At 45.7% G+C, this 15,211-nt stretch overlaps 1 protein-coding gene across 5 annotated transcripts in view; it reads right to left on the minus strand.

Annotated features, from left to right (window-relative positions):
- The window catches only part of Stacl (SH3 and cysteine-rich domain-containing protein), a 351,595-nt gene that overhangs the window by 86,604 nt on the left and 249,780 nt on the right, over positions 1–15,211 (minus strand). For all 5 annotated transcript variants that reach the window (XM_075672475.1, XM_075672476.1, XM_075672474.1 and 2 more), the window contains one exon: positions 13,494–13,602. In XM_075672475.1, coding sequence (XP_075528590.1) covers positions 13,494–13,602 — 109 coding nt within the window. The remainder of the gene's footprint in view (positions 1–13,493; positions 13,603–15,211) is intronic.

Consider the following 15,211-nt stretch of genomic DNA (forward strand, 5'->3'; position numbering starts at 1 on the left):
GAATCATATTTACGACTTGGTTAAATAACGAAGAGCTGCTGTTTCAGCTGTGGTGGCTCAGTTGGCGTGGTGTCTGATCTCCTGAGCATGAGGTTGTAGGTTCGATTCCTAGACCCTACGTATTCGTTAAGACGGGAGGGAAACTCGAAAACTTCCATCCGCTGAGATGTGCAGGTGCGCGTTAAAGAACCACAGATAGCCAAAAGTAATTCGGAGTGGTCCATTACGGCATCTGCGAAAGTTCCGCACTAATGTAAATTTTAGCATTTTTTCGTGCTCTCAATCGCAAAAATTTTTTCCCCAACTTCTTGGTCTTCAAAGACTAGTGTTTTCTGAATACATAAAATCTCTTATATCCCGCGAGTTGTACAGGGACATTAAAGCTCTTGATTTAGTTTTTCTTACACTGACTGCGAAATTTTTTACGCGAATGTTAGATGTTTTTACGGCGTCGGAAGCACTGCTTTTTGTCCTGTGCTTGCCGACGGGTGGTTACTGCTGCATTCACCCATTCTGGTTGTTTCACTATAGCGAGAAAGGTGTATGGCTTCGTTCGGTTTACGACAGGGTAGCTCCCGAAGTTTTGTAGCACCCTGAATAAGGCGCAAGAAACAACGTGACAGATGGATGCTGCCGAGTGGCAGCATGGTTAGACCGGAGAAGTTTTGGCAACACATTTCGACGTCGTTTTCATCAGCTTTGAGTACTGCATCCGACCTTTCCCTCTTCTGTGTCACTCAGACACATTTGCAGATTAACCAAGATTTCAGAAAGCAATGTACAAAGCTCACAACTGTTTATAATCGACACACTCAACCTAGCGTATTTAGCGTACCGACGTATACCGGGAAAATTGGGTGACGCAGACTTAAGGAGCAGCGATAGTAGCGACATGTTGCGATACCTTGTTTAAACCCAATTGCGACAACCGACTGTTTCTTTCGCTTTCCTGCTGGTGTAAACGTGTCGACACACGCAAAAATCCTAAAGGTATTTTTGTAAGTTGTTGTTTTCTAAGGGAAGGATCGCGAGGCAAATTGACGTGTGTAGCGTGTTATGGCTGATTACTGCGTCGATCACTGTTTTCGGATATCTGCAATCGCATGCGTCTTAGATAGACAATATGCAACAGGGCTACAACTGAAGAACGGACGACAATATTTCATTTCACAGTTATCTTTCGCAGTTATGCAATCCGTAGAAGTACACCGTGCCGCTCTAATTTAAGTCGAGGGATCAAAAATTTGCAATCGCTTGTCGACTGCATGTAGCCTATCCTTCATGAATAGAAGCCTAAAGCGTGAAATTCGTTAGCGATGCTGGGAGTGACGCAGTATTTCGTGTCTTAGGACTATTGATCGATTGATTAATTGAGTGAGTTCAATGACCCAGAGCAACACGCAGACTACGGCAGACGCCCGTAATGAAGAGTTTCAGATAAATTTTGACCCCGCTGAGGTTGTTTAACGTGCTTGGTTGGCGAGTTCTCTTGAATTTAACCCATTTCGGAATGAGGTCACTGCGATCGGGATTCGAACCCTTGACTCCGTGTTCAGCAGAAGATCGTAGTCACTGAGTCCCTGTGGCGGTGTTATAGGGCCCACGGAGCTTCGCGCATACAACAGTATTCACTGCGCTGCACAAAACTATAGGGGGCTCTGCCCATGAGCACACATTCCACGCTCCCTCTGGAATGCCGCCTCTTGGGAGGAGGACATCAAACAAAGGAGCGGGGCAAGAAAAAGCGTAGAAATGCGCTGACTACGAAACAATAAAAAAGCTTTCTTTTACTGTTGTGATGTGTGGAACAAGATTACAAGAAACAGTGAAGGTGCAATAGAGTTGGAAACGCCCGGCCATGTTCGTGCGGGTGCTGCCCGCGCAACACCGGAAGACCGGCTCGCGACGGATGGCTACAAATTGTCGTTGCTGATTCACCGGGTGACCTTTTGGGCCTGCCTCGCTTCTCTCTCTCTCTCGTTTTGCACACACTCATGCATGCGCACTTCCTTCGTCGTAAGCTCTCTCGTCGTGTTCGTCGTAAACGTAGCATTTCTGTCCGTTGCAGAGAGGAACTTTCAGGTCGCCCCATATCCGCCCCTTCTTTCGGCGCTGCGCAAGTGTCCGCAGTGTTTCGCTTCCCGCGTTTCGTTGTCTTCGGGAACATTGACGGATTGACGCAAGTGTCGGCGCTCTTGCGTTTGCTCGTGACGTGCTGTTTTTCTTCGAATAAGGCGGGATTTCACAATAGACGGTTTTATTTTATCGCGAGTGAGCTTGCTGGTGACCGTTCGTTGCGCACGGATACCATGAGAGCCACGTAGGCATTTTGAATAATAATAATAATAATAATAATAATAATAATAATAATAATAATAATAATAATAATAATAATAATAATAATAATAATAATAATAATAAAGAAAGGAAGCAGATCACGCGTGAATGTGTGAATCGGTGATAAGAGCTTCCTGTGACTGAAACGTCTCCACTTTTAAAGTTGCTCAACGCTTCTCACTCCATGCGCTCTCTCGTCCCATTTTGTTCACTTGAGCTCTTTCTCCGCACTCGGCTGCTTATCCATTATCCGACTTCATAATCTATTTGTAGCCGACTTTTCTTTTCAATTTTTTGTTGCCGACTGTTGCATACCCAGTGTCCCAGGTTATCTGTCCGGACATGTGCCTCAGGACCCAAGTTGTAAAATCGGCAACAAAGCCGCCAGCCACATAGAGGGGGAGGGGTAGTAAGTGGCACAGAAAGCTTTGCTTAAAAATTGCGACTTTGACTGAAAGCGACTGAAAACTGCGACTGAAAGGACTTGCATGTTCAGTTCTCTCCCGCACATGGTGGCGCTGATGTCCGTGTTCTTGCTCATCAATCGCCACTTCGAGTACACTTGGGCGAACTTCGGTTAGAATGGCCCCGATAACTATGCGCGCCTCTGTGAAGCATCCGTGCTTTTTTCGGCGTGGCATTGTGGTGCCATCCAAAGTGCAGTTGGTGAACGAAGGCTGTTAAAAAAAGTTTCTGGAGAACACGTTTTCATCTTTCGCTATTTTCTTCGACGCACACGCGACATTTGACGCGCAAGCCTCTTTAGACAAGATTGCACGAACCAATGCGAACATGAAATGAACACGAACACTAAGTACACGTTGTCGCAAGTAAAATTTTGTGATTGCAGATCTCGGAGGCGCATATGATGTACAAGAGGCCTCGGACAAGTGAGTTCACCAAGTGCTTCTTGCTTTCGCAAGTACAACGCGCAACTGCGCACAGACACGAGCTTATTGCAAAGCCGACTACACTTAGATAACTGGTTCGCGGCAATGCTGGCCTTAGGAATAGAAAACGGCACATATCTTGCTGCTCCGGACTACGCCTACTATGTGCATTTTATGATACAATGCCGTAGAAACCGAACCGACAATTGGACGAGTTAACTCGACATTGCAAAACTTGAATGCGCATGAAGACAATGGCACACGCAGGGGCACAGATATTACACAATGAAAGCGCTATATTGTGTGGCGTCTGCATTTCTAGGTAGCGTTGTGGGCTCGAGCATTCAGTGTTTCCATAGAAATGGACCAGATGACGAATGATGACGCGTGTGCGCCACGGATGTGATATTCAGAGCCGATATTTTTCTCGTTGGGCTCTGTATCGCGCATACTTTGGAAGATTAAAAGCCTAAAGCGCACGTCTGGCGGAAATCTTTCGCGGGCTCATGTCTTCACAACACCGGATACATCTGAATTTTGCGAGGTCGATGTCGGCCATGTGTTTTAACTCAGCCGACTCTCATACATAGCGGCGACCAGTAAAAAAATTACAAAAATGTTTACGTGTTACGCAGAAGTCGAAGTCTAATGAGAAGTATGGTAAATGTCTGGTAAATGGTAAAAGGCAGAGACAGTTGTAAAAGCAAGTCGGCTTGGCAGAAATGCCAAGAAAGCCTTATTTCCTACTTCTTCGTTTTTGCCAGTGTTTCAGTTCGCGCCAGGTAACCGAGGCTGCACGCAAGCCAGAATAATGAATCGGTTCGGGTGCGAGTTCTGTATCGCGCAATGTTAGCATTTAGATGAAACGACAGCAGAAATCGCATAATGTCAACGCCACGCTGGAACGTTTTAAATCTGTTCAAACAACTTCTAGCGCTGGTTGATGGTTCACCACGCTGGAAGAACCTTTCGGTAAAAAAAAAAGTATGTTCGGTAAATTTTCCTTCCTGCTGTAAGTCACAGTCGTGGGTGTAGAAGACGATAACAACGATAATCAGAAAATACGAATCGTTCCTATATATATATATATATATATATATATATATATATATATATATATATATATATATATATATATATATATATATATATATATATATATATATATATATATATATATACACGCACGACTTTGAACGAGAAGAAAGGGGGTTAGCCGAGGGGTCCGATTTTTATTAATCATATCATAACAAGCCGACAAAGAAAGACACCAAGGAAAACACAGGGGAAATTACTTGTACTGACTAATTGAAATAAAGAAATGATAAATTAATGAAATTGAAAGTGGCTGAAAAAACAACTTGCCGCAGGTGGGGAACGATCTCATGTCTTAGCATTACGCGTGCGATGCTCTACCAATTTCTCGTATCACCTTTAATATATGTAAGGCAATAAGAGAAATCTCGCGAGCCACACTCCTGAATCGGACATCTTGAAGGTAGATTGCTCCTGTGCACGCGAGCTGTCGGTAGGCGATCATATCGTAGAATATAATGTACATAAAGTGACGTCGGTATGGTTTTTTTGTCTCCCTTAAGCTGAAACTCGCGATGGTACAAGGAAACCCAGGTACAGGCAGAAGAGCGTTAACTTAACGTTTTATAACTATACGGCGCATGAGACGGCTAACGAGATGACTGCGTTGCAGAACTAACGCAACACTGCAGTGTACTTTTGGATCATACAGGCGCGAAGCTCCACAAAAAAGTAGCACCGATATACATATTGATTCGTGGAACCTCGGGATTCGGATTCAGAAGTAAATAAATAAATAAATAAATAAATAAATAGGAGAGAAAGAAAGAAGACCAGAAGGCGATCCCGAAACAGGCTTCTCCTCAGAATTCGGTAGTTGTGCAGCTGTGCCGACTCCTAGTAACGAGATTGCTCCCCTGTAAAGTGGATTCATCCCCAACTCCCATTCTCTCCTCCCCTTTGCCTGCCAAGCAAAAACTAGTGGCGACGGCGAAAGACGACGTTGCAAGAAGCACGGAATGAACAAGATGCTTTCGGGAGCTTTCAGACGAGGTAATTTTGGACTTCACGCGCGACTCAGAAAAAAAAAAAAAAACAAAAGCTTGTTTACACAGTGCGTATTAGTACTATAGGCTTTCGTTCTAGCCCCGCGCGGCGATACTATCGCGTAGTGGGCGAGCTGTTCGTGTTTGTTCATACGTAGATCTCAGGCACCCAGACGTATTAGACCACGTAATTTATTTATTTATTTATTTATTTATTTATTTATTTATTTATTCGGTATTGCTATTCGTATGACCATTGATGAAACATTCATGTGGCACATTCAGAGGGCCAGCGACGACGAAGAGATGCAAGTTAGGGAAGCCATTCGCCACCTTTATTTCGCCCTAAATATATTCTCTGTATAGTTAACCACTTGTATGTCTCTACGCGACAATATCATATATATTCATATTCTAGCTTCACTTTGTACATTCCATTGAGATTTTGTGAAATATCGCCCGGGTCGAAACAATTTCGATGAAGTTATCGTGCTCAGTATTTCCCACTTCCCCATTCCCCAGTGAGGAGTAGCAGGCTAGAGACACGCTCTCCAGGCCGACCTCTCCTCCTTTCTCTCCATTAAAATCTACTCCTCCTTATCGTGCTCAGCAAATGCTAGTGACTTCCGTAGGCTTGCTTCTGGGGTTCTGTTTGCTTTTGAGAACAAGGTCTTGTAGGCGAATCGATGAACTTTTCGTGCCCCCGATTTCAATAAAGTTGTTCTCGTAGAGAAGGTTGTCCCGCTGTTGATGTCCTAGAAACGTGGATTGTTCACCATCCCGATTAATTACAAGGCAGCGCATATGATTCTGCCAGAATTGTCGATTGGTCCTCATGCTGCTTCTACCAAAGTCAATTCTAGACCCAAATATTCCCGATTATCATCAGGCTATTGAATGTTACTGAGACTTCGGTCCGGCCTCGCAACTTCATATCTATCTGTACCGCCTATTTAGTGCTCGTCTTTTCCTATTCCCTCTTTACTTTATTTCTAGTTAAGCGTGCCTAACGGCACACGCGTCTGGCTTGCCTCTCTACGTTTCCTTCCCTTGCTTTCTCTAAAAGACCACCTTCATTAGGAGACCACAGGTTATCTATGTTACGCATCAGTACAACCTGTTCAATTCCCATTATCCTTATTAAATTGGGTGAGAATATCTGCAACAAAACCTATAAGCACTTCTTATAGTTACAGGACAGTCACCAACAGTTAAAACAGAAGGTTGGATCGGCGACGTACTTCTTGCTTTCGTTGAAGTTGATTCATGATTACTTCGAATGATCGCTTTTCCTTCAATTCTTCCTATTTTCCAGAAAAGTAATTTTAGTGGAATCGTGTATTTTTCGTTCGTAATGGTTGTAATCTGAGTCTCATAATTTGGTTGAAATATTTACTACCATGCGTGATAAAATATGCTGACGTTTTTATGTGATACATTAAAAAGATAGTATGGAGTTCTGTCTCTTTATTTTTTTGCACCAAATTGGAAGGCATGTACTATGTTTCTTAGAACATTATTGAATAAGTCAATTATCTGACCACATTTTGTAAACAGTCGGTACAGCTATACATATATTTACCTCTCCGATCTCTTACCTTATCGGTCGTTGCGCGGGCCGTAGTTAACTTCCTGCTATCATTTTTAATCCCCAAGAAAACATTTCGCATGATCACGATTTTGTATCATATTGTGCTCCGCATCCATAATATCGTGCCACGTCGGATCCTGTAATAAAGCCCGCTTGTTCTCGTATAAACTGACATTATTATAGTGCTATTCCTGTCACGGAGAATATGGATTTTTTTAAACAGAGTGGGCACTTATATCCCGTCGCCCCCTTCTGGCAGTGATCTTCGGTTTCCTGCTTGTCTTAACCGTTATCCTTGTCTCCATTAAGCAGACGGTTGTCCAAATGGTTCCTCAAGTTTTCCAAGTTCGTTTCCGGCGTCACTGCAGCCTGTACGAGCAATCTAATCACGAACAGGTATCTTTCTTTCTCTGCGCCAAATCTCTTCGATCTTTCTAGGAGACGCAGAAGCATCATGAAGCTTGCGAGACTTTCGCTCCACCTTTTCGAACTGCTGTTGCTGCTGCCGCCGCGTCTTTCTTTTTTCGTCGCTCGGAGGCGTAATTGGATCCTGACGCGAGCGCTGCTTATCAAAGATCTTCGCGTGCCGAGACGGGGAGGGTGTGCAACGTCGATTTTTTTTTTTTACCGGCGCCTTCCTTCGTGGCTTACGCGGAATTGCGATCGGGGGTGGGATAAAGTATAGTCGCTGCGTATACTGGGGGGCCTTCCTAGGAAGCACGTCTTATGTCATCCGCTCGTATTCCTTCCTTGCTACTTGTGTTGTTGTTGTTTGTTCCTACACGACGCGCTTTCGTTGATCGACCCGCGCGCTGCGACGTCAGCTCATACCGTGTGCCGCTAAGCACATCGCGAAAATACTCAGCGCCGGATTTCGCCTCAGCCGATCAAGGGAGCTCAGCATATGGCGCAGTGCAACGGGATGAGCATGCGCACCATTTTCTTATACGGCTCCTCTTACCCTCTGTTTACAAACGAAAGCACTTGGGGTCAAGCATGTTCTCGTCTCGCACCACATCCATGATGTTAGTTCCGCTGGTGCAACCGCAGCGGTAACATAAAGCCTGTGGCGTTGCGTGGCTAAGCTTGAGGTCGTCAAACGAAAAGGAAGACGTTTCGAAACCCGTACGGGTTCCTTGTTCACAATGAGGCGGACAAGACGAGTGGTGGCATATTAAAGGCTAAGTTTGTGACGTAATGACTGATTGTAGTAGATTATTGGCATGCTTCCTGCTGCTCGGTTCATGGTCCCGGTTGTCGATTGGATGAAGCATTACTCAAGAAGAAGCCACGTTGTCAGATATAGTTCTTTGGCTAAACATGCGGGACAAAGCGAAGTTTTGTCCCGCGTGTTTGCGGAGTACAACTTGAGCATTGAGCACGTGCGAAACTCCAAGCTAGGAACATGTTGTGAACGTTAAGGACCGCCGAGTAAATGCCGATAAACTCTCACAGAAAGCAGCCCATTGAGCTCGTCTTAACCTTCTTGTGTGACGACGGATGACAGCGTTTATCCTGTTGTATTCAGTTTTCGCAGATGGATTTCCCGTTTTTCTCATTAGTTCTCGCTCCGCTCTCCTACGCGCTGCGCAGTGGTTCATTAGTATCAAACCAGGAGAAGGGAAATGATCTGGCAGTTTCAACATTGAGGTAGCCACTCTTTTGCTCCGCAGCATATCTGCGAACAGCTCACCAGGGGATTCATCCAACGCTTCTCTGTATGTGTCCCAGCGCGTCACCGCACTGAATTGTCGTCCAGCAGTGTGAAATCCGGTGATGTTGGTGAAGATCGGAAAGTGGTCCCTGTCCATCCTGTCTGGGGCCGTTGTTGACGATACGACAAGGTCTGTAGAATGGATCACGAGGTCTATGGCACTCCATGAATCTAGTGGTCTGAAGAAAGTCGGTTTGCCATCGTTCGCGATACATAAGTCAGCAGCATCCGCGGCTGCGACAAGTTCCTTGCCTCGGGAATCTGCAGTCTTATCTCCCCAAAGCGAATGATGTGCGTTAAAGTCGCCACAGATTATTATAGGAGAGGGGCAACGAATGCAAAGGTTCTTTATGAACGCCTCCATGGAGACCTTCCTGCGCGGACTTCTACACCGACACCACACTGAGTTTTCCTTTTCCTAGGCACACTTGCACAGCGGCGACTCCCAAGAAGGTAGAACAAAGGTTTGCACTGGTAAGGTGACGTGAGGTATTTCTCGCCTGATGTATATCATCGCACTTCCATTTGCAAATGATGGGTTGTCTACCGGATTCCTTGCGGCGGTTGCAGCCAGGTCTATATCGGCGAAACTGGCAAGTTCACACGGCAACTCAAAGAGAGCCAGCGTGACGTCAGAAATGAAGATATCGCATCTAGTGCGCTTGCCGAGCATGCGCATATGTCCGGACATCACATTGATTGGGACAACGCGGTAATCTTAGCCAAAGAACGAAATTTGACAACCCGGCCTCTTCTTGAGTAATCCTTCATCCAATCGACAACCGGGACCATGAACCGAGTGGCAGGAAACACGCCAATCATCTACAATCAGTCATTACGTCACAAACTTAGCGTCTAATACACCACTACTCGTCTTGGCCGCCTCATTGTAAGCAAGGAACGCGTACGGGTTCCGAAACGTCTTTCTTTTCGCTTGACTTGGTCAGTGACTGCAAACCTTTTTCACTTCAATGCCTGACCAGACGAATTTTCGTCGAAATCTTGACTAACCTCGAGGTCGCGGGTTCGACCCCGGCCGTGGCGGCTGGATTTCGCTGGGGGGCGAAAAGCAAGAGCGCTCGTGCACTTAACTTTAGGCACACTTTGCAGAAATTGAAGTGGTTAAAATTAACCTCACGCCGACGCCGACGGTAGAAATGTTCCTGAAGTGTCCATATAATTGCTCTCGCAATAAAATTAAGCAGACAGTTGGTTTGTTCACGTAAGTAATACATACTGTTCTCAGCGTTTGACTGTGACGTTTAAAGAGAACGAATTTTCGTTAACTTTGTTAAACTTCGTAAATTTTATTCACCTGGGTTGTCCGCGGCATTATCTGTGAGTGAAATTAGGTATGAGAATGCAGGCCTCGTTGGTTTAGGTATACTGCGACAGTGACTTGTGAAATCTATCGTTCATGAACCATCACTCATAGTCGTCTGGTTGGTTAGTTCGGTAGGTTAGGATCAGCCCTCTTTCCATCACCGCTCAGGCGCCTTAACTACGGGAAGGGCGACTTCTCCATGCTTCAGGAAATACGCCTTTGTGCGGTAATCGGTGGAATAAAATAAAAACATAGTGGGACCATGGAAGAATCTCTCTTCCCGGTATTTCGAGACAGCTTGGCTGTTCGGTAACGATCTGCCACCTAGCGCCTCTTGGGTGCAACAAGAGGTCTGACAGTGCTCATGATCCCACCGGAAGGCACACCTACCACTTAACAGAGAAAGCGTGTGCATCGTCTGCCGAGGCAAAGTATGTCCTCCTCCCATTCCCGCTGAGGCACCTTGATCACGGGTATGGTGACTTCCGTACGTTCGAGGCACTATATCTTTGTGCGGTAATCGTTGGATTAAAATAAAAACATAGTGGGACCATGGAAGAATCTCTCTTCCCGGTATTTCGAGACAGCTTGGCTGTTCGGTAACGATCTGCCACCTAGCGCCTCTTGGGTGCAACAAGAGGTCTGACAGTGCTCATGATCCCACCGGAAGGCACACCCACCACTTAACAGAGAAAGCGTGTGCATCCTCTGCCGAGGCAAGGTATGTCCTCCTCCCATTCCCGCTGAGGCACCTTGATCACGGGTATGGTGACTCCCGTACGTTCCAGGAACTATATCTTTGTGCGGTAATCGGTAGAATAAAATAAAAACATAGTGGGACCATGGAAGAATTTCTCTTCCCGGTATTTCGAGACAGCTTGGCTGTTCGGTAACGATCTGCCACCTAGCGCCTCTTGGGTGCAACAAGAGGTCTGACAGTGCTCATGATCCCACCGGAAGGCACACCTACCACTTAACAGAGAAAGCGTGTGCATCGTCTGCCGAGGCAAAGTATGTCCTCCTCCCATTCCCGCTGAGGCACCTTGATCACGGGTATGGTGACTTCCGTACGTTCGAGGCACTATATCTTTGTGCGGTAATCGTTGGAATAAAATAAAAACATAGTGGGACCATGGAAGAATCTCTCTTCCCGGTATTTCGAGACAGCTTGGCTGTTCGGTAACGATCCGCCACCTAGCGCCTCTTGGGCGCAACAAGAGGTCTGACAGTGCTCATGATCCCACCGGAAGGCACACCCACCACTTAACAGAGAAAGCGTGTGCATCCTCTGCCGAGGCAAGGTATGTCCTCCTCCCATTCCCGCTGAGGCGCCTTGATCACGGGTATGGTGACTCCCGTACGTTCCAGGAACTATATCTTTGTGCGGTAATCGGTAGAATAAAATAAAAACATAGTGGGACCATGGAAGAATTTCTCTTCCCGGTATTTCGAGACAGCTTGGCTGTTCGGTAACGATCTGCCACCTAGCGCCTCTTGGGTGCAACAAGAGGTCTGACAGTGCTCATGATCCCACCGGAAGGCACACCTACCACTGAACAGAGAAAGCGTGTGCATCGTCTGCCGAGGCAAAGTATGTCCTCCTCCCATTCCCGCTGAGGCACCTTGATCACGGGTATGGTGACTTCTGTACGTTACAGGAACTATATCTTTGTGCTGGCATCGGTGGAATAAAATTTAAAAAAAAGTGAGACCACGGAAAGCTTTCTCTTCCCGGTATTTCGAGACAGCTTGGCTGCACTATTCGGTCACAATTTGCGACATAGCATCTCCTGCGTGCAACAGGGGGTCAGCACGTACCCATGATCGCAACGACATCAGTTCTGAAGCTGCGACAGAAGCGGTTTCCGTCGCGAAGCTTTAAAATTGTATGTCAGTTTCGCATCGGTAGTGTACACTGTACTTTTCTCTGGCGCGGTATTCAACGGTACTTTCTCTGAATCCAGCAATGCTGATAGCACCGACACCGGTGTTAAAGTCGAACAATTGTCATAATTGTGCCGTGACGATGAGGCACCAGCAACACCGGTCTCCTCAATATCGGCCACTGATCAAAACCATACCATCCGCGAGAATGGGTGCGTATCCATTTTGTTTTATTTGGTAGCATGTGGAACACAGGCCTGTAGACTTACACGTGCCGTTACGCTAACACATAAGATAATTTCCCAGAAATATTGCATAAGCTTTTGCGAAGCGAAAAATAAGTTTTGGATTGCTCCGCAAAGTTCCGTGAAAAACTGTCTCGCTTGGGTGTCAGTAATCGGGTGTCTCCTGGGTGACAGCATTCTCACACAGCGCTGCCGTGAGAAACCGGTATTCTGTCTAAATGAATGCTCATCCACGAATGTTTATGTAGCTATTTTGTACTGAACACGCGAATTATATGCGCGCTCAAAAGTGTAAAGAGCGAAAGACAGCTGTCGTAATTAGCCGTAACAACCCTAACAATGTCCCCTGTCACAGTTGTCTACTTCTGAATTTATTTAATATGAATATCGTAAAGAAAAATTGATGTTCTAGCACTCCACGATGTACTTGTCGATGGTAGCAACACTTTTGCTCTTCTAGAGAGGCGCCAGTTGACGCTGCGGAGTGAAAAAAGCATCTTGGCTCTCAACATACAAATTTAAACATCAACACCGACAGAATTCTTACTGTTGACATGGCCAAAATGTACACATACAGTCACGTTCGAAAAAACAAAAACAAAAAAGGTCGGCGTGGTGCAGTGATATGATACTGGGTTCGGGATCGTTAGGTCGAAAATTCGAATCCTCGGCAGAAAACTTCGTTTTTTACTTTTTATTCTTGTTTTACTCTTTTGCACTAACAAATTTACATAGCCCTTAAGCGGTCTCCATCAATTTTTAATTAAATATTGATCAAGAACTACAGAACGTCAGACAACAGGACGTCAGAAACAGAACGTCCCAAAATACGACAGACTGAAATTTCCTGTTGTGTTTTTCAACTGGGATGTTTCTGGAAGCCAAATCGGCGGGCTTCTTTGTAGATTCCATTTCGCAACGGCTGGCTCAGTTACCCTCGTATGAGGACTTACGTACGTACTCGCGTCTACTCATTCACGTAGGCGTTCATACCTTGAGGCGACATCCCGGACGCAGCTTGTCACCGCGATGGTTTTACAATGTGGCTCCTAGGTTGACACCAGTGCGTCATACTCACTGGTCGGGTTGCCTGTTTTCAAGGAAGAACGAAACCCGAGAGGCCTCTGTCCTACCGACCGTGTTCGGGAGGGTTAAAGTCGCGTGGGGTGCCAACTGACGCAGCTGCTCGCCGTGCTGGTTCACCAACAAGGCGCCTAGGATGACGTCAGTGCAAGCGATCTACAGGCACTCACTAGCGTTCGCAGTCACGTCTATTCAAGCCGTTCGTCGATGCCTCACGCTCAGGCCTTTTAAATGTGTATGAGAGAGTATGCCGACCTATGCACGTGAGCAAGAAGTAATCGTGCGTTTTGTTGACATGTTCTACATATAGAAGTGGGTGACGGACAAGAAGATGAAGTGCCTACCGTTCCTTTCGTAATTCCGAGTTCCGCTTCCGGAACGCCTCGACGAGCAGCTGCAGTTCCTCGGCATGGCGGGAGTGCAACTTGGAGAGTTGCTGCGTGAAGTCGGCCACTGCAAGAAGAGCAATGAAAAAGAAGTTACGAAGCTGTCGTTGATAACGTGATGGTGCGTTTGCACTATGACGCGATCCACAAGTCTGCCGGTACGACAGCCGTGGGGTTCCTCGTTCGGGCCGAAATAACGACGAGAAAATTTTTCTCTCATGAAATATACATTAGCACAGCTTCAAGCCCTAATGGATAGCCCCGGTCATGAAAGTATGCTGGTGTATGCAAATGAATGTACTTAAGACTTTTTAGAGCCGATAGGAGCAGCGACAACCTTTACTACTAACGATATGCTTGCGGAAGGTTTGCCTTGAGGCATGGGTTCAAGGTTCTCATTTTGATTCAAGCCTCTCGTATCTCGGCGCTCGAGTTGGCCTGCATCTCGTACACCACAGAAGCTTAACCTGAGGCTATTATCTCAATATTTGTAATGAAGACGGTCGATTCGCCATTAACCGACCAATAAGACCACATAATAATGAAACCAGCTAAATGCTTTCCGTCATCAAGCTTTTATTCTCACCATTGGCTGCGGCCGTGAATACCTGGCGCCCGCTACCGAGCATCACTTCTTCGTCGTCATTTCCATTTTAGCGATGAAATCTTCCGTGTGTCGATTCCTATTTAAGCAAGGCTGACTGCCTTATTATGCACTACTTAGTTTCATTTATTATCGGTTTACTTCTGATGTTTGATTGCTCATTTATTTTCCTCTTTTATTACTTATTTATTAACTAATTTATTTCATTTCTCAAGCATATTACCAGCCGGTTCGTGGCATGTGCCCCACACTGGGTTTTATTTCTTTATGTCTCTTCATTACTGCCACTATCAGTTGAGAGCATAGCAGGCGGGCATTACAAAGACAATTATGTTAAAAAAAACAAAAAACACAAAAAAGCATTGACAAGGAAATACCGAAGCACATCCGCCACGGTAGCACTAAAGCAATAAATGTGGTCTAAGCACTTTTTCAAGCAAAGAAAGCAATATTGTAATATGGTCTGTGCCATTTATTGAGGTTTCATCCTCATCAAGATCATATAGAAATTTCTATCTGATGAAGCCAAAGCCTGACAGAAGTGGGAGAGAGGGAGTGTGTTCGTCAAGTTGCGCACATTGCATAATATTTGTGCAGGTTGGAAGGAATAGCTGCTGTCTTGTGTATTCATGCATCGACAGTTTATTATTATGTTTATGAGGGGTAAGAGCAGCGCGACGACATGACGTAGGTTTATGAACGCTATAGATATTACCGTACCATCGCCGACAAATGAGACGTGAATGAGGAAATGTGAAGTGGTGCACCTCTTCCTGGAGTATCAGCTCGAGGGCCCGACCTAGCACCACAATGTTCGCGATGCATAGTATGGTGCCCAGGATAAGTGTACGGGCTACCGCACTCTTGCCTAGAGGACGCTTGAGCTGCGAGCCTAAAAAAAATCTCTATTTTTGCTTTACTACTCCGTTTGAAAAGTTGTATAATACAATATTCGGTACTGTATCCAAAACAGAGTAGCTGCTTTGGTATTGCTCTTTATCTATTTGCTTTGATTTGCTTTGTGGCGCGGTGCTAGAGAGAGAGAGAGAGAGAGAGAGAGAGAGAGAGAGAC

Source organism: Dermacentor variabilis, chromosome 10 (assembly GCF_050947875.1).
Source record: "Dermacentor variabilis isolate Ectoservices chromosome 10, ASM5094787v1, whole genome shotgun sequence".
Lineage (NCBI taxonomy): Eukaryota > Metazoa > Arthropoda > Arachnida > Ixodida > Ixodidae > Dermacentor > Dermacentor variabilis.